Raw genomic sequence first — 26,166 nt, forward strand, 5'->3', positions numbered from 1 at the left:
TACAGCGCTGGGGGTTATATTACTGTATACAGCGCTGGGAGGTTATATTACTGTATACAGCACTGGGGTTATATTACTGTATACAGTGCTGGGGGGTTATATTACTGTATACAGCGCTGGGGGGTTATATTACTGTATACAGCGCTGGGGGTTATTACTGTATACAGCACTGGGGGGGTTATATTACTGTATACAGCACTGGGGGGTTATATTACTGTATACAGCGCTGGGGGTTATATTACTGTATACAGCGCTGGGAGGTTATATTACTGTATACAGCGCTGGGGGTTATGTTACTGTATACAGCGCTGGGGGTTATATTACTGTATACAACGCTGGGGTTATATTACTGTATACAGCGCTGGGGGTTATGTTACTGTATACAGCGCTGGGGGTTATATTACTGTATACAGCGCTAGGGGGTTATATATTACTGTATACAGTGCTGGGGGTTATATTAGTGTATACAGCGCTGGGGGTTATATTACTGTATACAGTGCTGGGGGTTATATTACTGTATACAGCGCTGGGGGTTATATTACTGTATACAGCGCTGGGGGTTATATTACTGTATACAGCGCTGGGGGGTTATATTACTGTATACAGCGCTGGGGGTTATATTACTGTATACAGCGCTGGGGGGTTATATTACTGTATACAGCGCTGGGGGTTATATTACTGTATACAGTGCTGGGGGTTATATTACTGTATACAGCGCTGGGGGTTATATTACTGTATACAGCGCTGGGGGGTTATATTACTGTATACAGCACTGGGGTTATATTACTGTATACAGCGCTGGGGGTTATTACTGTATACAGCGCTGGGGGTTATATTACTGTATACAGCGCTGGGGGTTATTACTGTATACAGCACTGGGGGGGTTATATTACTGTATACAGCGCTGGGGGTTATATTACTGTATACAGCGCTGGGGGTTATGTTACTGTATACAGCGCTGGGGGTTATATTACTGTATACAACGCTGGGGTTATATTACTGTATACAGCGCTGGGGGTTATGTTACTGTATACAGCGCTGGGGGTTATATTACTGTATACAGCGCTGGGGGGTTATATTACTGTATACAGCGCTGGGGGGTTATATATTACTGTATACAGTGCTGGGGGTTATATTAGTGTATACAGCGCTGGGGGTTATATTACTGTATACAGCGCTAGGGGGTTATATATTACTGTATACAGTGCTGGGGGTTATATTAGTGTATACAGCGCTGGGGGTTATATTACTGTATACAGTGCTGGGGGTTATATTACTGTATACAGCGCTGGGGGTTATATTACTGTATACAGCGCTGGGGGTTATATTACTGTATACAGCGCTGGGGGGTTATATTACTGTATACAGTGCTGGGGGTTATATTACTGTATATAGCACAGGGGGTTATATTACTGTATACAGCGCTGGGGGTTATATTACTGTATACAGCGCTGGGGGTTATTACTGTATACAGCGCTGGGGGGTTATATTACTGTATACAGCGCTGGGGGGTTATATTACTGTATACAGCGCTGGGGGTTATATTACTGTATACAGTGCTGGGGGGTTATATTACTGTATACAGCACTGGGGGTTATATTACTGTATACAGCGCTGGGGGTTATATTACTGTATACAGTGCTGGGGTTTATATTACTGTATACAGCGCTGGGGGTTATATTACTGTATACAGTGCTGGGGGTTACATTACTGTATACAGCACTGGGGGTTATATTACTGTATACAGTGCTGGGGTTTATATTACTGTATACAGCGCTGGGGTTTATATTACTGTATACAGCACTGGGGGTTATATTACTGTATACAGCGCTGGGGGTTATATTACTGTATGCAGTGCTGGGGGTTATATTACTGTATACAGTGCTGGGGGGGTTATATTACTGTATACAGTGCAGGGGTTTATATTACTGTATACAGCGCTGGGGGGTTATATTACTGTATACAGCGCTGGGGGTTATATTACTGTATGCAGTGCTGGGGGGTTATATTACTGTATACAGCGCTGGGGGTTATATTACTGTATACAGTGCTGGGGTTTATATTACTGTATACAGCGCTGGGGTTTATATTACTGTATACAGCGCTGGGGTTTATATTACTGTATACAGCGCTGGGGGTTATATTACTGTATACAGCGCTGGGGGTTATATTACTGTATACAGCGCTGGGGTTTATATTACTGTATACAGCGCTGGGGTTTATATTACTGTATACAGCGCTGGGGGTTATATTACTGTATACAGCGCTGGGGGTTATATTACTGTATACAGCGCTGGGGGTTATATTACTGTATACAGCGCTGGGGGTTATATTACTGTATACAGCGCTGGGGGGTTATATTACTGTATACAGCACTGGGGGTTATATTACTGTATACAGCGCTGGGGGGTTATATTACTGTATACAGCACTGGGGGTTATATTACTGTATGCAGTGCTGGGGGTTATATTACTGTATACAGCACTGGGGTTATATTACTGTATACAGCGCTGGGGGTTATATTACTGTATACAGCGCTGGGGTTATATTACTGTGTACAGCGCTGGGGGTTATATTACTGTATACAGCGCTGGGGGTTATATTACTGTATACAGCGCTGGGGGGTTATATTACTGTATACAGCGCTGGGGGTTATATTACTGTATACAGCGCTGGGGGTTATATTACTGTATACAGTGCTGGGGTTTATATTACTGTATACAGCACTGGGGGTTATATTACTGTATACAGCGCTGGGGTTTATATTACTGTATACAGCACTGGGGGTTATATTACTGTATACAGCGCTGGGGGGTTATATTACTGTATACAGCGCTGGGGGGTTATATTACTGTATACAGCGCTGGGGGTTATATTACTGTATACAGCGCTGGGGGGTTATATTACTGTATACAGTGCTGGGGGGTTATATTACTGTATACAGCGCTGGGGGGGTTATATTACTGTATACAGCGCTGGGGGTTATATTACTGTATACAGCGCTGGGGGGGTTATAGTACTGTATACAGTGCTGGGGGTTATATTACTGTATATAGCACTGGGGGTTATATTACTGTATACAGCGCTGGGGGGTTATATTACTGTATACAGCGCTGGGGGTTATATTACTGTATACAGCGCTGGGGGTTATATTACTGTATACAGCGCTGGGGGGTTATATTACTGTATACAGCGCTGGGGGGGTTATATTACTGTATACAGCGCTGGGGGGGTTATATTACTGTATACAGCGCTGGGGGGGTTATATTACTGTATACAGCGCTGGGGGGGTTATATTACTGTATACAGCACTGGGGGGGGTTATATTACTGTATACAGCGCTGGGGGGTTATATTACTGTATACAGCGCTGGGGTTATATTACTGTATACAGCGCTGGGGGGGTTATATTACTGTATACAGCGCTGGGGGGGGTTATATTACTGTATACAGCGCTGGGGGGGTTATATTACTGTATACAGCGCTGGGGGTTATATTACTGTATACAGCGCTGGGGGTTATATTACTGTATACAGTGCTGGGGGGTTATATTACTGTATACAGTGCTGGGGGTTATATTACTGTATACAGCGCTGGGGGGGGTTATATTACTGTATACAGCGCTGGGGGTTATATTACTGTATACAGCGCTGGGGGTTATATTACTGTATACAGCGCTGGGGGGGGTTATATTACTGTATACAGTGCTGGGGGGGTTATATTACTGTATCATTTTGTAAATGCAGTAAGTATTGGGTGTATTCACTGAAATGGATGTGAATCATTCTGGAGACTTGACTCTTTACGAGGTATTATATATACCGTATTTACTCGATTAAAGACAACACCCCAAAATCTGATTATTAATTTAGAAAAAAAAAAGCCTGATTGTAAGATGACCCTATAGGGAAAATGTTTTACTCATAAATATTAACCCCTTCAAGACCAGGATGTACCTGGTACTTCCGGGTCAAAGGGCACTGGCAGACCGGGACGTACCAGGTACGTCATCGATGATACGCGATCCAGCGTCGCTATGAATAGGAAGGGGCGGCTGCTACTGACCGCTGTCCCCAGCGATCAGTAGCAGCCACTCCCCCTCAATTCCGTGCACGTGATCGCTTTGAAGCGAATCATGAGCACAGAATTTAAATATTTTTAAAAAAACTGCGGCCTTCAAGGGAAGACGCAGTTTGCCAACGTCGGTCCTGAAGGGGTTAATTCATGTAAACTATTTTTTTTGTTTTTATTTCCTTTTATTTGCCAACCTGCCCCAGAAATGCCTTATACCCCCCTATGTGCCACTCTGCCTCCCTGATATGCCTTTTAACCCCCTATATGCCACTCTGCCTCATGTTATGCCTTTTAACCCCCTATATGCCACTCTGCCTCCAGAAATGCCTTATACCCCTATTTGCCACTCTGGCATATAGGGGGTTAAAAGGCATATCATGGGGCAGAGTGGCATATAGGGGGACACTTACACACCCAGACACTAATATACCCACTCATAGTCAGGTCTCTGTTTGAGGTCTGATTAGAAGACGACCCCGATGATAAGACGAGGGCTATTTTTCAGAGCATTTTCTCGTCTTATAATCGAGCAAATACTTGTAGAAAGTAAAGCAAATATCATTAAAGTCACATCTTTTTCTTTTTACTTCTTCACAGCTCAGAAGAGAAATGGCGGCTCTGTGGCTCTGGACTCTGCTCCTGGTCTACTTTGGAGGTAAAATACTAACTGACGTCACTGGCGTTGTCCATGGAATTGGCGATTCTTCAACTATTCACTTCAAATCAGAAAACCGCGTTCCTGCTCTGTATCTGATGACGACCGCTTTCGGGCCCGGCTTGGAATAAATCCATTTATTAACCAATAGACTTTCGCGTTGTTAATGAACCATGTGATATTTTGTGTCTCTCCTAACATTTCAACGGATTGCTTTATGACAGAGCGAGTGAAGTACTTGTGAAGAAACTGTTACACACGGACATTCATGCGCTTACACACAAACATCCTAACACTCATTATCTTTCCCCTTTTTTATTTCTCCTTTTTCTTATTATCTCTCTCCATCTCTCCCCTTTCTCACGTTCTCTTCACGTCTCTCCCTTTTCTTACCTCCATCTCTCTTCTTTCGCATCTATCTTCTTTCATCTCCACTATTTCTCCTCATCTTTCCTTTCTCCCTCTTCTTTTCTCCTTCTTGGTTTCTCCAGCACACAGTGATCTCTCATGATCTTCCCAACCAGCCCTACTCCTCCATCGACGCCCACCTGGTGCTTAGACCGAGGAGATAACATCCATAAGATGTTGAGTGCCAGCTGGACTGGGCCATCAACCCCAACAGCATGTGCTATGTGGGGCTCTGGTCCCATTATTGCCATGGATGGGAGCTTGGTGATTATGTTGTGTATGTTGTGGATTCTCCATTCCCAGGCTCCTGTGTTCCTACGGCAGGAACGTATGCAATAAATAGCTGTAATCGGCCATTGGTTTCCGTGTCTTCACAGGAGTTAATTCGGACTGGGATGTACAATGTCCTGACACAAGGAAGAGTGTTTCCGGATCCTGCCTTCTGATCCCCTGCAGCTTTAATTACCCAAGAGACGTACAGCCGGTTAAAGGGATCGTTCCCATCTGGTTCAAAAACTATGGCGCCAATCGAATGTTGGTGTATCACCCAACCGGGGCCATCGATGGCACCTTTCAGGGACGTGCGGATTTCCTTGGCGACGTCACCCAGAAAAACTGCACAATCGTCATAAACGATGTTAAGACTCAAGACGCGGGTGCGTACAAGTTTAGGTTCGAGATTACAGGCGTCAACAACTGGCTGGGCAAGAACGAAGTCCAAGCGGACGTGACAGGTGAGAGGACAACTCATGGCCATCTTTATCCGGCTCTGGACGTTTTCATTATCTGTCTTTTCAGTTCTGTTGTGATTTTTTTTTAGGCCCAAGTCCTCATTTCCGGTCCAAGACAAATAACAGGGGACATTTACAAGATGTTTTTTTTTATTGTGTATACCATTACCGTATTTGCTGGAATATAAGAAAAGGTCATCTTATAATCGGATCTTAAATAGACTACAAGAGTAAGATCCAGATCTGTGACCCGGATCCTCCTCTCCGGCAGCCGGTGAATGCCTGCGCGCAAACAACCTCCGCTGTTGCCCGGGGCTTCTATGGCAGAGCACCAGCGTCACTTGACCTTCCAGCTCTCTGTCATGGAAGCCCTGGTGGAAGACCTGGGCAGCAGTGAAGCTTGTCGGCGCACATCGCGCAGGCGTCCACAGGCTGTCCCCCACTAGACACCAGGGAGTATTGGGGCAAGTCTGGGGGTGCATTGGTAAGTCTAGGGGGGCTGAGCAGCATAAAGAGGGGGTATAAGGCATATCTGGGGGGCAGAGTGGCAAGCCGGGGGGGCAGATGTGCATAACTGGGGGGAAGGTTGGCAAATAAAAGGAAATAAAAACAAGAAATACATTTTTCTCAATCATAGATTTTATTAAATATGAAAAAATAGTTTACATGAATTAATGTTTGCTGGTAAAACTTTTTTCCTTTAGGGTCGTCTTATATTCAGGCTTTTTCCTTTTTTTTTCCCCTACATTAATATTCAAACTTTGGGGGGTCGTCTTATAATCAAACAAATATGGTAATAGAAACTCATGTATGTAGCAATAATAAACAATTATAATAATTATAATAACAATAAAGGGAGAAAATATACTTTTTAAACTTACAGAAATAATTTTTGCTGACCCCCCCAAAGAGGTCTTTCCCTACCTAAGAATAAAACATTTTCTGATCACGACAGGATTCATTAGCAATCATCTATTAGAAACCTTATTTATATATAAAAATAAGAAGAGACAAATCTCTAGAATACTGAAAATGTTAAATGATGTGGAATTAGACCTAAATATTTCCGACAAAACGCTGATCTTTGTTAGCGATGCCGCAAAGATAAAAGTAACTATTTTCAGATTTGGTGGGGTTGTAGAAAACTAGCAGAAAAATATTTCTTTACATATAGAAATAACCCCAATTCTGTTTGTGTTTCATATGAATCTTCCCATTAAAGACAAACTAATTCAGAAATTACGAATTCAAATCTAAATGGCTGTAAAAAATTACAAAATCCGGAAATTGGGGGGGAAAAAACAATATTTATTTCATGGCCAAAGGTAATATAATGGAATTCATTTTTATTTTTGCCTCTACCAGCCAAATAAAGACTTATCATTGTATCTGGTGACCCCCGACAAACTATTTCAGCCAAAGTATTGATAGTTCCCCCTTTATACCCCACATGCCCTGTATGCCCTTTGCCTCCGTAGTTATTTGTCATTTTTAACGTGTTCAGCTGTGCATGTTTAGCTGATCTGCACCTAATAAGAAACTTGGAAAAGGGATAATAATACCAACTAAACAAAACACTGAAAGCTACAAATAAAAGGAAGTATTAGGTAGGTTCCTTTTTTTTTCATTTCTATAAGGTTTCTTTGTTTGATGAATGTATCTTTGTATTATGTATCATTCATTTACCTAAACACATTTATATATTTATTTACTTAAATATCTTCTTCCTTTTTTTTTTTGATTTCTGGAATTTTTATAATGTTTGTTGAACGTTCTTTTGTATTATGCATTTATGTATATATATATATATATTTATATATCCGATTAATTAAATAGTTCTTACTGCCCCCCCCATACCTAATAACGACCTTTTCCTCTCGCTCTTCTTTTGCACGCCAATCATTGTCTGTAGAAATCAAATAAATTAAAAAAGAAGAAGAAACGCTGCGTGTCGCGTTGGTTTAATGGCGTTCTATGGAGTTCTTTTATCTGGAATGAAGGTTGCACCTTAGTGAAGTGACGTGTCCATGTATTTATTTTATAAACTAAACATACTAGGAAGACGATGACATATCTGCAGAACCTGGACTTCACTGTCGTGTTCTTTCCCCATTTCCAGATGAACCCCTGAGTCCGGAAGTCATGGTTCCACCACGTATAGCTGAAGGAGCGTTGGTGACCTTCCAGTGCTCCACGCCATACTTCTGCCCAGATGGTTCTGTTAATCTGAACTGGCAGGACTATGTCACGGAACGGTCCGTCTTGTCCAGCTATCTACAGCTGGACAGCTCGCAAGTTCTCATGCAACACAATCTGACCACAAGCTTCACCTGGCTGGAAGACAAGAAGACCATAAGCTGTGTCCTGTCTGTTGGAAATAAAAAAGCTGTGAGGCAGGTTCCCCTTAATATCATTCGTAAGTAGCTTTTATTAGTTTTATTTATAGTGCCAACTGGAACCCAATTTAAAACATGAAGAATTGTTTTATTAATTCTGGTACTTCTGCCTCCTGAAGGGAAGTAATGCCGAGGAGTAGGCACCTAGCGGGTCTCCTCTCTGAACATCTTTTTAAGTAAAAAAGACAGCCTTGTATTAAAGGAAGAAAACGCGAGTGGGCTCTTTTTCTCTGCCAAAACATTTCCGAGTGTCCTTTCATGCCCGTGCCTACCGCATACCCAGGTCAGCTCGCCAAGAGGCATAGAAGATTCACAAATAATGGACTTACCCAAAAACATAGCATTTACAGTGAGAAACGAATGCCCATGGGTTCCTCGCCATTCTTGAAGGCAATCTGTAGGGAGGTGGAGGTTCTGCTCCATGCCCAGAACTCGATCGCACTGGACATAGGACATAGGAGAGCAGTCAGTCCTTTTATTGTAATTATGAAGATATTTTTCTTCTTGTAAAGCCTCAGAGACAGGGTGGCGTGTCTTGGAGTCCATGGTTATCTTATCCATCGTTCACCATTAGCTCGCCTTCAGATTTTGAGGTGGCCCTTTTTCGGACCCTTTAGAGTGTTTTCAACATTTTTTTTACATAGATATACACTTTAGTTGAGTTATTACATTAAGTCTCATTATTTTCTATTGGTTTTCCTTTCCAGACCCCCCTAAAGACGTCACAGTTTCCATCAGCCATTCTGGAGGTAACATCAAAGAAGGCGATTCCATGACTCTCACGTGCCAGGTTAACAGCAGCAACCCAGCTGTACAGAACTATACCTGGTACAAGAACGACGTCAGAATCTCCGGAGAGCGTTTCATTTATTTCCACAGCGTTTCCAGAAATGATTTTGGAGAATACCGATGTGAGGTCCAGAACGGTATTGGAACAGAAACATCTGACACGCTACATCTTATTGTCTTCTGTAAGAAAACGTACCCTACCCTTTTCTGCCTTATCCTGTGGGGGAGTTGTCGGGCAAAAATGTGATTATTGCTTTTACTAAACAAAATAATAAAGTAGCAGGAAGTAAAAAGAAGAAATTTAAGGAACAATCAGAAAAAAAAAGAAATTTGAGCCAACAGAGACGTGAAACATTTAAATATCTTACTTAACATTGTAATTATTCCTGCGGTTGACGGGCTTTGACTCTTCCTCATTAACATTGAGGAACAATCATTTTGCTCATTTTAGACCCAAAACAAATACCCCCCGGAGTATAAACCCACCCGCTTTTTCTATATGTCTGGTGTACCTGGGCCTAAGCTCGGTGATGAACACTCCATAAAGTGAGGCAAGCCAATCAGAGATAAGTCTGGTCCGACTAGCGTTCCTCAGCGATCAAACCGTACAAAAAAACCTCTCACAGCTCATCATTAAGTGATATTTACTAAATCACATTTATGAAGGAATTTAATGACTAAATCAGCGGTCAGAATAGTGCTTGAATGTGAGAAAACGCACTGCGGTCCATTGACCAGGCAGCTGCCGCCATATCCAATCTTGTAGTCTTGTCGAAGACTAGATCTAAATAACTCGAAGGTAGAATCCATTTCAAATAACTGACCGTGTGTTTTTTCCACAGCCGCAAGGACCTTAGTGGCTCCATCCTCCGAGGTGAAGGAGGGCGAGCTGGTGACGTTGACTTGTGATGTTCCTGGTGGCAGACCTGAGGAGATCCAGTACAGCTGGTTCAAGAACAACGTCTGGATTCAGGAAGAATACACAAGATCTCTAGTTTTCCATGAAGTGTTGAAGACTGACGCTGGTTATTACTACTGCAAAGTTCAAAACGATAAAGGCGGTGACTCCTCGCCTCCCGTAACATTAAACGTTTTGTGTAAGTTTGAGGCTCATCTGAACTCAGAAAGGGAATCTAGAATGGGTGTTTACCATGATGTTTACCATGATGTCTGGAATGCAAATTATTCTTTGTCTACATTTAAGAACATTTGCAATTTTGGCACCATATTTCCCAACCGCAGTCAAGCCTAGAAAAGCAGTCTCAAAATATAAATGAACCCTTGAAGAACGTAATCATAACCAACTCAACACTTACTACACTAGTACCAATAATCTTATGTCATCTTTCAAATCCAATTCATAGATCCACCAGGAATCCCTGTAATCACGTCATTTCTGGAGACCCAGGAAGGGAAGCTGGTCATTATTCATTGTACGGTTGACAGCAACCCATTCTCCGAGCTCATGTTCTACAGAGATGGAGTCCCGATCACTTCCAACCAGAGGCTCCGGGTGATTTCCGCACCGAATTCCCTGAAGCTGCAGATCCAGAACGTTCTTCTGTCCGATGAAGGGACATACAGCTGCCTGGCTCGGAATTCTCTTAGAAACTCGACATCAAGTCTCCATTTCGCTGTAGAGAGTTAGTATCACCCATTTGGGTTTAGCTTGGTTTCTCAAGAAGTATGTGGGACAGTTTAAAGACTACCATGGACTTTTATACCTTTCCAACAAGTATCAGTTATGATAATTAGTATTAGTATCAATAAGACCTAATTTTAGTTATAATTTAGGCTCTTTGTGTGTTAATTCAAGGCATGAAAGAATAGTAGAGACCGCCATTCATAAAATGTAATTAAGATGAATCCCAGTTACGTATCAGCCATGTTAACGCTTGCAGAAACATCTTATTGGTCATAACTTAACTTTTTTTGCATGCCTTCCTTTGCAAGCACCGTCTACGAGATCATGGCTAGATTTGAAGCCAGTAAGTCTGTGTGATTTAGGACATTTGATGTTTTTTCTGCTGATTTTCGCCCAGAATGCTGTCAGTCCATACTTTTTTTATTAATTCCACAGCCGCCAGGGTAATAATAACTCCATCTGCGGAAATAGAAGAGGGGAAGGAGGCCACCCTCACGTGTTTGTCAACGAGAAACTCCCAGAAAGTGTTGACCTACACTTGGTACAAGAATGGAATGTGGCTTAAGGAGGATTCTGAAGGGAACACGCTCTCCTTCAAACAATTGTCTAGACTCAATGCTGGTTCTTATTACTGCCGGGTCCAAAACAGTAATGGAATTAGCAGCTCCCCCCAAAGCATGCTGCATGTACTGTGTAAGTATGCCTAGTTTGCTGTCTCAAAAAGGAAGTCTTTAGGATTTTGTTCATGTTTAATCAGCTTCTATACTTAAACCGTTCAATCCCCTTATGGACGTACCTGTACGTCATGATCAATCTGCCCCACGATGCCCCTTAGGACGTGCAGGAATGTCCTAAAGAAAAACAAAGGGCTGCTTCCGCATTCATTCTAGGTCTGGGAGATGTTAGCGAGGCAGTTCTCCTTGACCAACCGAGTTCCTGTAAAGGTCACGTGATCGTTGGGATAGCCAATCGCAACGATCACAATATTTAAAGTTTTGCAGATGCATTCCACATCTGTCGATTGAGATCTGCAGCAGAGACACGCAGGCTTCCCGCGTGTTCTATATTCCTGTTACAAACCCAGCATACTAAATGCAACAAAAAACAGAGCCCTTTACACCTTCTAATATTTGCCTTATAATTGCCAGAAATGTATGGACATTTTACACAAATGAGGTACTTCTGAAATTAAGACACTTGGGTTATTCGATTTTAGGTGTATCTTTGATAATTTAACTAGTTTAGTGACGCTTCACTTTGGAAAATCTATGAAAAGTGTAGTTTTTTTTTTTTATAAAAACACAACCTAGTTTTTGTTACGTATCAAATAAAAGCCTTATCTGTCCCTTAAACTACCGGTAGTCATGGAAATGAAGAATCATGCCTGACTCAGCATGTGGAAAAAATGGCAAAAAAGCTCCAGTCATTATAATTTATTTATTTGTTTTATACAGCGCCATCATATTCCGGAGCGCTGTACAATGGGTATAGGGCATGAAATTCCCCAGGACAGAAAGAGTTAAAGAACGGGTACCAGTTAGCAGCCTGGCAATTCGCTGACGTTGAGGGTTAAAAATCCTCAAAGGGTTTCTCCAATTAGTATTATGAGAACCAACTGGCTACCTGTTACATCCGTGAGACTGGACGGATCCCCCACAACATATATTCTAAAGATGACAAATATATATTTAACATACATCACATAACAATGGATTCAAACATTTTATTATTATTATTACAATTATTATTATTTTTTTTTACATTTTATATTTTGTATCAGTTAAAAATGAGAAAAACAAATATAATACATGTAATAAAAATGTTGTAATTAATCTGGGAAATTGTAAATAAATATATAAAATACTAAATATATTATTTAAAAATGTTTGATGAAAAGCAGGAAGTGTGTTTTGTTTTGTTTTTTAATCATCTTTTTCCCGTCTCATAATAGTTCCACCAAGTGACGTTTCGCTCACTTCATTTGTGGCGACGCAAAGCGGGATTTCGGCGATAATTCAGTGCTCCGTGGCAAGCGACCCTCGTTCCGAGATATTCATTTATAGGACGGAAAGATTAATGGCTTCCAGCGCGACAGGAAGCACTGATAAGAGATACGCCGTCTCGGCTTCACGGAACGCCCTAAAACTGGAGATTCCAGACGTCCTCCTGGAAGACGAAGGGACATACACATGTTTCGCTAATAACACGTATGGCAATGCAATGAGCTCACTGGACTTCACGGCTGAGAGTAAGTAAGAGAAGAAAGACACCGTGGAAAGCCACGGACCTCCTTAGTACATTAAATGTTGATCAAGTGCTTGCTGGTCACATTTGTGGAGTTTAGTTTCTGGCCCCCCAGGTGTCCACAGCCAATTCAGGGCATCAGAAGCCCCTCACTGTTATGTAGAATGTGGCCTTGGTCAAAGAAGTGTCCAAAGACCATGGCTTGCAGGAGGAGACAGCGTCCTAACGATATTATTGATCAGCTCGAAATATTTCTTTCTTCTCTGGAGAACCCATGTATGGTGCATGGGACCAGACTTTGGTTTCCTTGCATTCTGCAACGGAAAAACAAAAATATATTATATATTTAATAGAGGCAACAAACTCAAATAACGAAAATACTAGACAAGTTGAGGCTTATCTGACCCACCTGGATTGAAACCTTTCCTAAGAAAAAAATATATATACAATGGCCACACCAGCCCAGAGGAAGATGAGTCTTTAGTCAAAGCTGACACGGGCCAAAAAAAGAAAAAGAAAAGTCACAAAGGTGCTTGAGACCTCAGAGGTCTATTCTTCAGACACGGGCACTCCATCAGATATTCTATGGTCTAATACTAAACATGGTTTAAGCATCGTCAGGTTACCCCAAATTATTGACCAATACCTCCTGCAGAGCCCAATAGCAGACTTGGTTGCAAGCAGAAATACGTAGGTAATCTACAAGTGGGCACCAGTGTTTGGGGACCGGGCCCGGGACTAGCACATGGGGCAAACGCCCTGTGGGCCGCTGGCTGACATCACTGCATACTCACCCGATCTGTAGCCAGGGACGCCCCAACCGTCGCCAGCCCATCCCTGTTGAGACAATGCTTGCTTAAGTCCATCACAAAATCTGGTGGTACTTTAGCAAGAGGCCAGTGGGACGCCCCCCCCATTCTATTCATTACCGATCACACCGTAACATAAATATCTTTACTAATCTCTTCTCTTTACTTTTCAACACAGCGACAAAAATTATTGCCTCTCCGTCACTTGAAGTGGTTGAGGGTCTCCCAGTGAACTTGACTTGTGTTGTGAGGAGCTCTGCCGAGGAGGACGCCTATTCATACACTTGGTATAAAAACAATGCCCCGTACTCTGAAGGTCAGGAGGGGTTTCTTAAATTCCCACAAGTCGCCAGCACCGATTCCGGGTCTTATTACTGCAAAGTCTGGAATGGAGAGAAGAGTAAGGAGTCCGCCTCGGTCAGCCTTACTGTCCTGTGTAAGTAACGTCTCTACGCTTATACGCACTGACAACGCAAACAGAGGGTTTTCACCAACGTAAGGGAGATTTTAGAATTTTAGCATTTATTTGTAATGTTTAATGTAGGTAAAATGTCCCCAGCTGTCGGAGGAAAACTGGTAACATGCGATCCAAGGGAAAACCAGGCAAAGCACATTTGACGGATAAAACTATCCAGTCCTTTCTAAAATATGTTGGCCAGTAAGGGAATTCACTTATACAGAAGCACAAAAAGGACCAAGTCATGTAGCAGGCGCAGTCTAAAATCCTTTTTGTATTAAGCACCCTCTAGTGGCTCAGCGTGGAATTGCAAGTAGAACAAAAATCTAAAGAATGCGCTTCAGATCTGTAAGTCATCTGTACTGTGATAGGGGTTAACCTCAGTTAACGCCTTAACAAAATGTATTCTGGAAATGGGGGGTATTTGATACATGAAGCTTTGTGTTTAAACCTTCTTCATCCACCAGCAGCGTCAAAAAGATTTATAAAGCCCCAGAAAATTAACAATAAAAGTGAAAACAAGCAATATACACATTGACAGTAAAATGAATCCACGGTAGGACGTTCTCGGGCAAAAGGAGACGAGGGCCCCAATCTCGTGAATTTACAATCTATTAGAAAGCAGGCAGGGGTCTGAAAACTCCATGTCATCTAAACTAACGGAATCGTATCTGAAGAAGGATATATATCTGTGATTTTATCCACAGACCCACCAAGACACATCCAGCTGAAGTCCTTCCTAGACACCGAGGAGAGTAGAGTCGCTTCCATCCGCTGCACCGTGGACAGTTACTCTCCGGCGCAAATTCATCTTTACTTTGAAAACCAGCTAGTGGCTTCCAATATGAATCGTACAACTTCCAACCAACGCTACATCGCTTCCTTCTCACACAACGAATTACGCCTGGAGATTAAAGACGTCAAGCTGGGGGATGGAGGGAAATACACCTGCGCCGCCACAAACGACATGGGCTCAGCTTCACAGTCAACATATTTCAAAGTACAGAGTACGTTTTTGTTTCTCTGTGTATTGTGGTCTGGTTTATGGATAAGGGCATTCATCATCAGTTCTGGTGCGACCTGTGTTGAGATTTTAGTTCAAGCTTAGCTTGTCCCAGTATCTGCCATCACTTGTCCTGCATCGTCCTTATTGTAGTCGCGTAGAGAGATTTTAGTTCCGAGGTGGCCAGAGCTTCTTGGATCGGTGGTTGTGCTAAGCTTCAGGAAAGCTCCGTAGAGTCCCGTAGTCAACTTTGGAGACACCTCTGTCCCTACCATATTTATGTTATCTATTCCAGACCAGGCCTGGCACTCACATCCTTAATGCTGTGTAGTGGAAACCATATACCTTACTATTGCCTCATGGACAACAGCACACTATAGAGCTCGATTCCTCAAAGGAGCCATCTGCCTCTAAGTTTATGGTAGCCCCTGGACGTGCCACCCCAGGTCCAAGCCAACAATTACACACTGGATATATACTCTAACTTATTTTACCAGAAAAAGCTATCTGGTAAATGTGACTCTGGATGTATGAATGTGACTCTGTCAAAGACCATATTTTTACTATTAAATTATATTTCAGTTTTAAGTTCTTCCTGTAGATTGTCTTCCTTATTTCTCCTTATTTCTCCTTATTTATTTTCCCCACAGCTGCAAGAATTCTCGTTAGCCCTTCCGTAGAAGTTTTGGAAGGGGAAACGGTGACGCTAACCTGTGACGTGACGAAGACCCAGCTTGAGGGGGTAACTTACACCTGGTATAAAAACAGTAAGATGTTACTGGAAACGGCCGAAAACACCCTGGTGTTTGACAGGATCCAGGCCGGTGATTCCGGATACTATTACTGCAAAGCTCACGATACTCAAGAAAGCAGCCGGTCTCCATCCGTGTCGCTGCACGTGTCCTGTAAGTGATGTCACATCAATCATGGGTCTCATATATCAAATATGTTTTTTTTTGTCAAAAGGGGAACCTCACTGAAGTAACTCCTCAAAATCTATGGTAATAGGGAGTTGACTTGCTTTTTAGCGTTTATTTTTTTTGTAAAAGCATCATGACTATCATGGTTAATAAATGTAACAACTATAGTGCATTGAGTTACGTGCAAGAACACTCTACAGGAATAGAAATTCATTGATTTTGGGCCCCCCAAATACCTAATTCCAACTTCAAAGTGCTTATCATCTTGCAGAAAGAAGGCATGTAATGACACAGGGTACAAAATCCCTGACAAAGCTTTGTTTATTCCAGATGCCCCTAGAGAACCATTCATGTCATCCTTTTGGGAGACCCAGAGTGGACTGATTGGCATCATCCAGTGTTCCGTGGACAGTGATCCACCCGCCAGCTTGACGTTGTACAGGCAAAATATCATGGTTGGAAAGTCTGACTCCGACAAGTCGACCAGCCAGAGAATGACAATAACCTCTTTGCAGAACTCACTGAAACTGGAGATCAGGGATGTTGTCTTGGAAGATGAAGGGGTCTACATGTGTACAGCCAATAACTCTATTGGGTACTCAACATCATCAATAAACTTTACTGCACAAAGTAAGTCAAAATCAGATAGTGCTCAGCAGGTCATTATATATTTATAGTTGTAGCACCTGTTTGCTACTTAGCATCTTAATTCCTATGGAAACAGTAAAGATGTATTTGGTTTTTCACACATGGCTTCTCCATTTTGGCTTTATTTTTGTTGAATAAATTATGACACAGTGTAATATGTCATGTGTTGGTGTTGATCTGAGGCTGAATTTACCTGCTAAATAACCTGATTGTTATTATGATATGTAAAACCATAGAATTCAAATAGGGTGTGTACTTTTCTCACACAACTATATATATATATATATATATATATATATATATATAGTGTGTGTGTTTGTTGCATATTACAATCAAAGCCCATCTTTAATTAGATCATTAATAGAAAACGTATTTGCTTCAGTAGGGTAACATGTAGGCGTAACACCAAGCCACTTTATATTTTGTCTCATTTATTATTCCTTTCCTTCTTCCCATTTACAGCCACTAGGATCCTGATCAGTCCATCGCCGGTGGTGCAGGAAGGACAGTCTGTAAACCTAACATGCTCTGTTGCCACTGATACCCCACAAGGGGCCAAATACACATGGTATAAAAATGGACACTGGTACAAAGAAGACACAGAAGGGTCATTTATGTTGAAGTCCACATCCAGAGAAGATCAAGGGTCATATTTCTGCACGATGCATAATCAGCACGGGGCCAAGAGCTCACCATCGGTTGTGTTAAACATCTTGCGTAAGTACATATAGGAATCTTTATAACACCACAACGGTCTGATAAATCAGTCTCCCAGACCTTTAAGTCATCTTTGTCACTTAACACTCTATGTACTAAACCCACTTTTAATAATAATAGATATTTGTGATATACTGTAGTTTTCGTCAGTATAAAACAGAAACAGTCTTTTCATTAGCGCTATGCCCAACTTCGTTGAATGTGGTCATTGTCCTTCTACCCTCTTTGCGCATGAATTATGACGATCGGATCATAATAATTTGCATGATGTGCCCCACAGATCTTGGAACATGATCAGAACGCAAGACATAAAACATACAGAGATTTACATACCATTTCTCAAGAGATCACTCGCATCAATCCGTTTTCCCACAAGGGCTAACATTTTAACCCCTTAATGACAAAGCCCGTACATGTACGGGCTCCAAATGCATTGTTTTCAATGGGTTTAGGGACCACCCATTGTCCTTAAGGGGTTACATATTAGAAGAATTCCAGCAAAGAATCTTAAATCTCTAAATATACATCTATTTAAGTAAATTGCATCAGCTTTATTTTGCTCCTTTTCAGATGCTCCAGATAATGTGTACATTAAATCATTTCTGGAGGTCCAGAATGGAAAAGTGGCCATTATTCAATGCGGGGCAGAGAGTAATCCTCCACCGGAGATGTCTCTCTATAAAGATGAGAAGCTCTTAGCATCTTCAGCAGCCGGCGGTGCGTCCGGTAAGAGGATGTACAGCTATTTCTCCTCCAACTCGCTGACTCTGCAGATAACGGACATCTTGATGGCCGATGGAGGACAGTACACCTTCGTAGCGAACAACACGTTCGGCTCAAAACAAGTGTCTACCGTCTTTTCTGTGGAAGGTAAGCAGAAGGAAGGCCAGGACCATATATGAACATGAAGTGCTCATGAAGTTCTTCAAAATCGATCATTTGGTTTGTTTTTTTAAACTTTTGTTACATATTTAATTCTCTATCATTAAGACGTTGATTGTTGTTGGTTGATTCAGGCAGCCTTTGTAAGAGGAGGAGACCTTAAGCGTCCAACCTGTGGCCCTCCAGCTGCTGCACGACTACATCTCCTATCCTCTTCAGCCAGCCCCTTAGCTGAAAGAGCATTATGGGAGATGTAGTCCTGCAGCAGCTTGAGGGCTGCCAGTTGGACGCCCCTGCCTTAAGCTTTTAGATAGTGGACATTTAAAGTACATATTTCCAAAGATGCCCAGCATGTAGAAATCACCTGATATAGATGGTTTCGATCAATTAAAGCACTAATTCTAAAGGCTATTATGGGGGGGACTCTTTTAAAGTCCCCTTAAATAGAATTTTTTTTTATAAATTGTTGGATCTCTGCCTGTTGGGCCTTCTTCAGTTTAATGATAGAGCCGTGACCATTTGCTGCCACAATAAGCTCTCTACCCAGACCTACATTTGTAAAGATTCATGAAACATAAAGAGAGATAAAGCGGATTCCCCATAACTGTTCCTAGAGTAATAACTTCCAGCCACTGAGGTTAAATGTTTAATGATCTTTTATTTGCATATTCTCTGCAGGCGCTCGAGTTCTCATGAGTCCACCGACAGATCTCCAGGAAGGCCGTTCGGTTACCTTAACCTGTGACGTCTTAGACAGCTCTCTAATTGTAACCGGTTATACATGGTATAAAAACAATAAGTGGCTCCAGGACGGCTCCATGGCCTCTCTTGTGGTTAATAGGGTTGACCCTGGCGATGCTGGGTCTTACCTGTGCACAGCCCATATGAGAGAAGGCTCTGTCACCTCCTCATCCGTCATCTTACGTGTGCTGTGTAAGTTCAGAGAGATCAACTCTAGTAACACTGACAGACGTTCCTCCTCGAGTTCTTCTGTTTCCTCTTTTCTGTAATTGTCCCAGGAGGTCTGGTGGGTTGGCAGGAGAATCTGCCCCTGGGCAGGCAAATCCCAACAGAGTCGGGGTTGAGACTCTGCCTCTGAGGGAAGACCTGCCATTCACATCTGGAAAGACCTAGAGAAGTCGATCAGGTTCTAAATATTGTGGCCCTTTATTGAAGCTAAAAGTTATACAGATCTGCCATAGATCCTTGGGGTGAAAACACAAGTTCCATGCTGCAGGGACATTGATTTTGTTAGACAATCAGCATTCGTCTCTTGCTGCTCAGCCAAAACAAAGCGTGCCCCAATAATGCTATTTAACTACGTCAAAGAATGCTGTTATATAAAAGGTTTCCATCTCATTTATATTATAGACCCACCTAGGAACCTGTCCCTTGTCTCATTCTTGGAGACTCAGGAGAGGCGCCTGGGTGTTGTAATGTGCAGAGTGGACAGCGTGCCGCCCTCCCATCTATCACTCTACCGAGGAACTGAAGAAGTCATTTCCACCGCGCTCCACGGCTCCCACGGTAAACTGTCATCTTCACATAACTCACTGAAGCTGGAAATCTCAGAGATCGTGGAGGAGGATCAAGACTTATATATATGTCGGGCCAACAATTCCTTGGGCAGTTCAGAAACATCTATACAGTTTGCTGTGCAAAGTACGTAAAAATGCGTCTCCTCATAATGAGGCATATCTTAAATGTGTACGCTCCGATTGTCTTACCATACGATAAACGTGTTACATAATAGTTCAGGAATAGTCAGCCGGCTCGTGGCCTATTTGGGTAGGAGGACCTCTCCAGGAATATCCCAGGAATTTGAGAGCCTGTTTAGACATTGATGGGACATGGTCACTGGTCCAGTTTTCATGACCTAGCTGTTGAGACCGAGATAATTTTTTTGGTGTCTCTCTGAGTGAATTTAGGGTTTTTTTCCCCCCAATTTACAATCACAATTTGATAATGGGCTATTTGATTAATTCATGCACTTTTGTACTTAGGAGGACATGGTTTGGAAGCGTAACATTTGACCCGACCAATCTGATTTCTTTTTTTGTCTCAGCTGCGAGAGTGGTTGTGTTTCCATCTTCCGAGCTACGAGAAGGAGCCTCGGCAAACCTCACCTGTCACGTTCCCAGGACGGCGAGACGCAACGGGAACTATACCTGGTACCGGAATAATAACTGGCTGACGGACCGGGCTGGTGCCTCCTTAGTGCTGCCCAACGTCTCCGCTTCCGATGCCGGCTCTTACCACTGTGTGGCCGAGCACTCGGGAGAATGCAGAATCTCATCGCTGATCGGAATAACGGTCCTGTGTAAGGAATTGTTTTATTTCAGACCGCAAGGAAATGTTACTTCTCCTATTTACTCCATCGATTCCCTGGTGCATAGGTACATAAAATATGGCCAGCTCGTGGGTTTAATTATAAATTTAATTATAAATTATACAAGGTGGGCTCACTTATTTAACTATACATTGTACAGGGCAGACTCGCTGATTTAACTATACATTGTAGAGGGCCGTCTCACTGATTTAACTATACCTTGTACAAGGCTGGTTCAATCCTTCCCACTGGAAAAGCTGACCAGGGTTAGGTCTTTATAATAGAAAGTTAATTGGAGTTAATTTTCTTCCTACTGGAAAAAAAGTTTAAGAATATCATTAAGACTTCAAACATCCTGTTTACCTTCGGTATTTTCACCCCAATTGTTTCACATTCGGATTTTTCCTTATATCCTCTTTTTGTGAGCCCACCATGCATAAAGCATCTTCCCTACCACCGATTTCTCTCCATGTGTACCATCCCTGACATGCCATACCCTGACCGTAGAATGCGTTTCTCATTTAGATCAAAATAACTGAAAATGGTGACGCCGTATGTCTAGATATCCACCGACTTTCTCTAGGGTAGCCTTATTCCTAAATATTCTTCCCTAAATAATATACTCCCCTACAGGCTTTGACCCGATCGCCGCTGAAGGAATGTCACGTATGGCATCCACTAGCTGCTTCTAGAAGACCTTCCATTTATAAATACCTATCCCGAATAAACCAGTTTGTGATTCCAGAGATATTTCTAGGACGTGAAACATTTATTATCTCCATTACTAATAGTTACAGGGGTGATCTTTTACAGATGGCCCCAGGAAGCTGGTGATGACCTCGTTCTTGGAAACCCATGGTAGAAGGAGAGGAATCATCGTGTGCAGCGCTGACAGCGTCCCACCGTCCGTCATCAGCTTGTACAGCAGAGATGTCCTCCTGGCCAGCACCGTTTTAACTCAGGCAGACCAGGGGCAGAAGTTCTGGTCATCTTCATCTTACAACTACCTGAGGTTGGAGATAAGGGATGTCGGAGCGGAAGATTCCGGAAGCTACGTCTGCACTGCTAACAATTCTTTAGGTGCCACAAAGTCAACCATAACTTTCAGCATTACGAGTGAGTAAAATGTGTTACATTTTCTTATTACTATTTACTTATTTCGTATTTCAAATTTAGGATCTGTGGAATGTATCGCTTAATGGGATCTCAGACATTCCATTTAGCTTTAACCCCTTAATGACAAAGTCTGTACATGTACGGGCTCAAAATGCATTGTTTTCAATGGGTTAAGGGACCGCTCCTTGGCCTTAAGGGGTTAAAGCTTCTGAGGAGATACCCGACCTACATTCATGTTGATAAAACAGAATTTTTGAAAAAGTAGCCTAAGTTTTGTGTTGAATGTGGTGTCTTTCTTCTCCACGCAGATTGGGAAGCGTTACTGTACAAGGTGATGGCCTGTATTGCCATAATATGCATCATTATTCTGATGGGCGCCATTGCTGTGATTCTGTACAGGATAAAGTAAGTATTCACCTATTTTTCACAGCCATTCTTTCTTCTCTGGCAATTGGATTCTACTTCATTAATGGTGTCTAAGCGTCACTACTGACCACCATAAGGGCTTTATCCACAAGGGCCATACATGCGCTCTAATGGCCAAACCTGCCATGGTTTCTTACCAGACCAAGCCGGTGGCTGAAAGGTCTTCTCATCCACCAAAGTTTCAGGCTGATCCTCCCAAACACGGTGTACGTGGCGTGTCTTTGAGGAGAACAAAAGCAAAAATGTATCGTTTGGTTTCCTTATCAATCACGGGAAGAGCATTTCAATCAGTAGCTCCCGGGGCCTGGTAGTTTTGAGATCCCCCATGTCCATGACCATCCAGTGCCCTAATCTGCTTCTTATGATGTCTGTCATTATTTATGTTTTTTTTTTATTAAATCACTTAAATATATTATCACCAAATTGTCACTTTTTTCTGACCCATTATACCGCACAGAACACGGACTACATGGGCATAAATAAAATTATGTTTCAGGTCTAAAGAAAAATATAAAATCCAGACAGAAATGGATTCGTTTGAGATGGAGAAGGGGACCGCGGAGGTACGTATCAACGCATCTAATGTGTATTTATAGACAATATCCACAGATTTCTCTCCTTTTCTGTATATTAAATGTAATTTTTTATAGAGGAACTGTCCCATCTGACACAGAGCCATAACTGAACGCAGCAGTAACATTATCCATCACTCTTGGTGTTATTATTTATTTAATGTTCTGTTTTGTTTTTTTTTGCTGCTTGCGATTTTCACTTATCATCCAAGTTACAGTATTTCAAAAATGTCCTCCATTTTCCGTGATTGCATTAATCGGCATACCTGGGAAGTCTCTGGGTTTGCCTGGAGATCGCCGGGTGAAGCACCACTTCTCCGGTTCAAGACCCGGATCCTCCGGGTTGCGCGGTCTTGACACACCCCACTCCCCGCCCATTTTTCCTTTAAATGGGCGTTTCCCATGGGACCTCCCACCGGCATCAGCGGGAACGCCCACTTCACATTGTGTCTCTGGACACTCGCTAAAGAAACGGGCATTGAGAGAAATTTAAATTTTATTCTCAATATAAGAACATCTGATAAAGGATAATAAATAAATAATAAAACACTGGCTTTTGGTAGAGATCTCTCACAATTGTCTTAAATCTCTGTTTTAGGATCAAAGTTGATCTTGAGGCTCGTGCTGCGATGAGGACACGTTGGGAGCCGTGCCCATGCGCTGTTATACTGGATAATGTTACACGATATGACTGCAGGCGTTTTAAATGGTTGTGACGAATGAGAATTACAGAGACTGAGTGTTAAATACTCTAAAAAATACTCCTATGTTTAGGCGTGTGGCCTCAACCTAATAATCTTCAATTGCCAGGACTGCCCTATGAAAACCAGGGCCATTTGGAGGTATGGTGTCATCTGGGTGTATATAGGGTAACCATATGTTTAAATAAGAAGCTACACAAATAAGAAGTTCTGGAGAAGAGCTTCCATGCGTGTATTTACCGGCGCATGAACATGTTATTAAAAAAATATATGACAAGAGCTCCGGGGGGTCTGAATGCAGAAAGGGGGATTATGTGATGAGAGGGTAGTAGATAAATTGAACACTACAGTAGAAGTGGTAGAATTTAAACATACATGGGTTAGGCACATGGCACCTGCCTTGTAAGCATACCTGGAAACTTCTGGGCTCCGGCTACCCGGAGCCTTCCCTTGCAGGACGTGGCCAGGACTGCCCACTGATATCAGTGGGCGGTCCTGTGATGTCGGTGGGAGTTCCCCCTGACGTCTGGGGCTTTCCTGCTGATGTCGGGGACGTTCCCGCTGACGACGGGGGCGTTCCTGCTGACAGCAGAGGGAAACACCCCCATTCACAGGGCAAATAGGTGGGGAGCGGGGCGTGGCAAGACCCGGCTCCCGCAACCAGGAGGATTCGGGTCTTGACCCGGAGAACCGGAGGAGCAGCGCTTACCCGGAGAGTTCCCAGGTATGCTTATAAGACTTTTTATTAGGAAAACGCGCAACATGGGGCAGATCTGAAGGCAGATTTTAAGTTTTAATGGAGTTTTTCTTATGCAAAGAGCAGGCAGTCATCTTCCAGATTGTTTATTAGTGTCCTTATATAACACTTTGTATACTGTTTTTACAATCTATAGATTTTATTTTAATAAATACATATTCAAAACACAATTTGTTGTTTCTTGTCATTTATCGTCTTTTGATTTAAAAAAAAATGTAAATAATGTGAGCCGTGAGCTATTAAAAAAAGAATGTACTGTAATAGGGAAACAGATAGCAACTGGTGGAAGCGGAGGGAGGACGATGGCCCGGAGATTGATGACTATGGTTAGACCGGCTTCGGTCAATGTGCGAGGCCTTAATTCACCTCAGAAAAGATCACGGCATATAAATTCCTTCTGAGAAATCAGGTGAATATTGGATTCCTCTAAGAGACACATTGGAGGCAAATGGATAAAATTAAATGGGGGCAAATTATTCCCGAATATTATAAATGCATCAAATACTCAAAAGAAAACAGGGGTAGCCATGATATTTTCCAAAGATATAAATATAAAGATAGCCCATGAAACATTGGACCCAGAAGGTCGTTACATGATCCTGCTATGTGAAATCAATGACATTTACACTGATATTTACCTTGGTAAATATCTATTTACCAAACCAAGAACCGGTTGGAAGTCTACAACTTTAAGAAAGGCGGAAGAGATTAGGATGGGGCATATTGTAATTGCAGGAGACTTTGACTGTGTTTTAGACGCCATTATAGATAAAACGTTCATATCTGGACAAAATGCCTTAACAGTTATGATTTATACGATTTTTGGGGGACTACACGAAGGAGTAGAAGGAGATTTTACACATCTATCTAGGATTCACTATTCATGCCCTAGAATAGACATGATTTGGGCGAACGCGGACGCTGTATATAACAGAATCATGCACAATATTAGAAAGCACTTGGTCGGATCATAGCATTATGCTAATATTTTAGAGATGAGAATTCATATTGGCCGAGATCTACTTGGAAAATTAATGATCACCTACTAAGATCTCAAAATAACATAGAATCGTTAAGCCATACATTTTTTTTTTAACGGAAATAAAGCTCCAGATAGATTATTTTCTAATAATTGGTTAGGACACGAACTAGCAGAACTTTATATTTTGCTCGATAGAGCGTCCTCTGAAAAGAAGACTAATCCAACTCAGGAAAAAGCTTGAGGACGGCATCAAAACCAACAAATACAACTTCGCGGTTAGAAAAGCCTTAAATACTGAAATACTACACAAGGGGCAATAAAGTAGACAAACTATTAACAGAGAAATTACAGAAAAAGAAAGTTATAAATAGAATTGCCAAAATAGCTGCAGGCAACGAGATATCACCCGAGAGTATAGGCAAGGCGTTTAATGAATATTATCAAAAAAACTATATAAACTATATTCTAAAAAAAACAGATATCCCCGCAATTACAGATTTGCTGCGAGATAGATTAAATATCCCAAATACCGTTTTTAGAGATAGATAGAGCCATTTCCATTTGGAGAATTATAAAACTCCAAGGCCTGATGGTTTTAGAAATATGTTTTATTAAGTGTTTAGAAGCAAATGAAATACTCATTTAGTTTCTACATTTAATAACATTGTCCAGTTGGGGAATTTTCCCGCTGAGATGATTGGTGCCAATATACAACCAATTATAAAACCTAATAAACAACCTACAGAAGTAGTAAATTATCGGCCAATCCCATTAATAAATATAGACTCTTCTATCTTAGCCAAGAGACTGAAAGAAGCAATAATGTCTTTATATGACAACCTGCTGGCAAGAACAGTCGGTCCCAATATATATATATATTCCCCCATAGGGAATGGTATCCGCCAC

At 42.0% G+C, this 26,166-nt stretch overlaps 1 protein-coding gene across 1 annotated transcript; it reads left to right on the forward strand.

Moving 5' to 3' along the window:
• Positions 1-3,949: 3,949 nt before the first annotated feature.
• Positions 3,950-23,573, forward strand: SIGLEC1 (sialic acid binding Ig like lectin 1). The gene is made up of 23 exons (XM_053449946.1): positions 3,950-4,001; positions 4,671-4,728; positions 5,253-5,464; positions 5,514-5,870; positions 7,987-8,283; positions 8,971-9,234; positions 9,895-10,149; positions 10,417-10,695; positions 11,133-11,390; positions 12,649-12,945; positions 13,929-14,186; positions 14,915-15,214; positions 15,861-16,115; positions 16,461-16,760; positions 17,241-17,495; positions 18,066-18,365; positions 19,056-19,310; positions 19,749-20,039; positions 20,443-20,697; positions 21,520-21,822; positions 22,131-22,227; positions 22,745-22,811; positions 23,419-23,573. Exons 1-23 carry the CDS (start codon positions 3,950-3,952, stop codon positions 23,428-23,430), a joined length of 5,277 nt encoding a protein of 1,758 aa, XP_053305921.1. The 3' UTR covers positions 23,431-23,573.
• Positions 23,574-26,166: the final 2,593 nt, after the last annotated feature.

Source organism: Spea bombifrons, chromosome 1 (assembly GCF_027358695.1).
Source record: "Spea bombifrons isolate aSpeBom1 chromosome 1, aSpeBom1.2.pri, whole genome shotgun sequence".
Lineage (NCBI taxonomy): Eukaryota > Metazoa > Chordata > Amphibia > Anura > Pelobatidae > Spea > Spea bombifrons.

Bases quoted from the DNA above. Each gene is read 5' to 3' on its own strand.
- SIGLEC1 (XM_053449946.1), top strand. From the start codon at position 3,950: ATGTACCTGGTACTTCCGGGTCAAAGGGCACTGGCAGACCGGGACGTA. The intron at 5,465-5,513 runs GTATGCAATAAA...GTGTCTTCACAG, and splicing joins TGTGTTCCTACGGCAGGAAC to GAGTTAATTCGGACTGGGAT. The intron at 5,871-7,986 runs GTGAGAGGACAA...CCCCATTTCCAG, and splicing joins AGTCCAAGCGGACGTGACAG to ATGAACCCCTGAGTCCGGAA.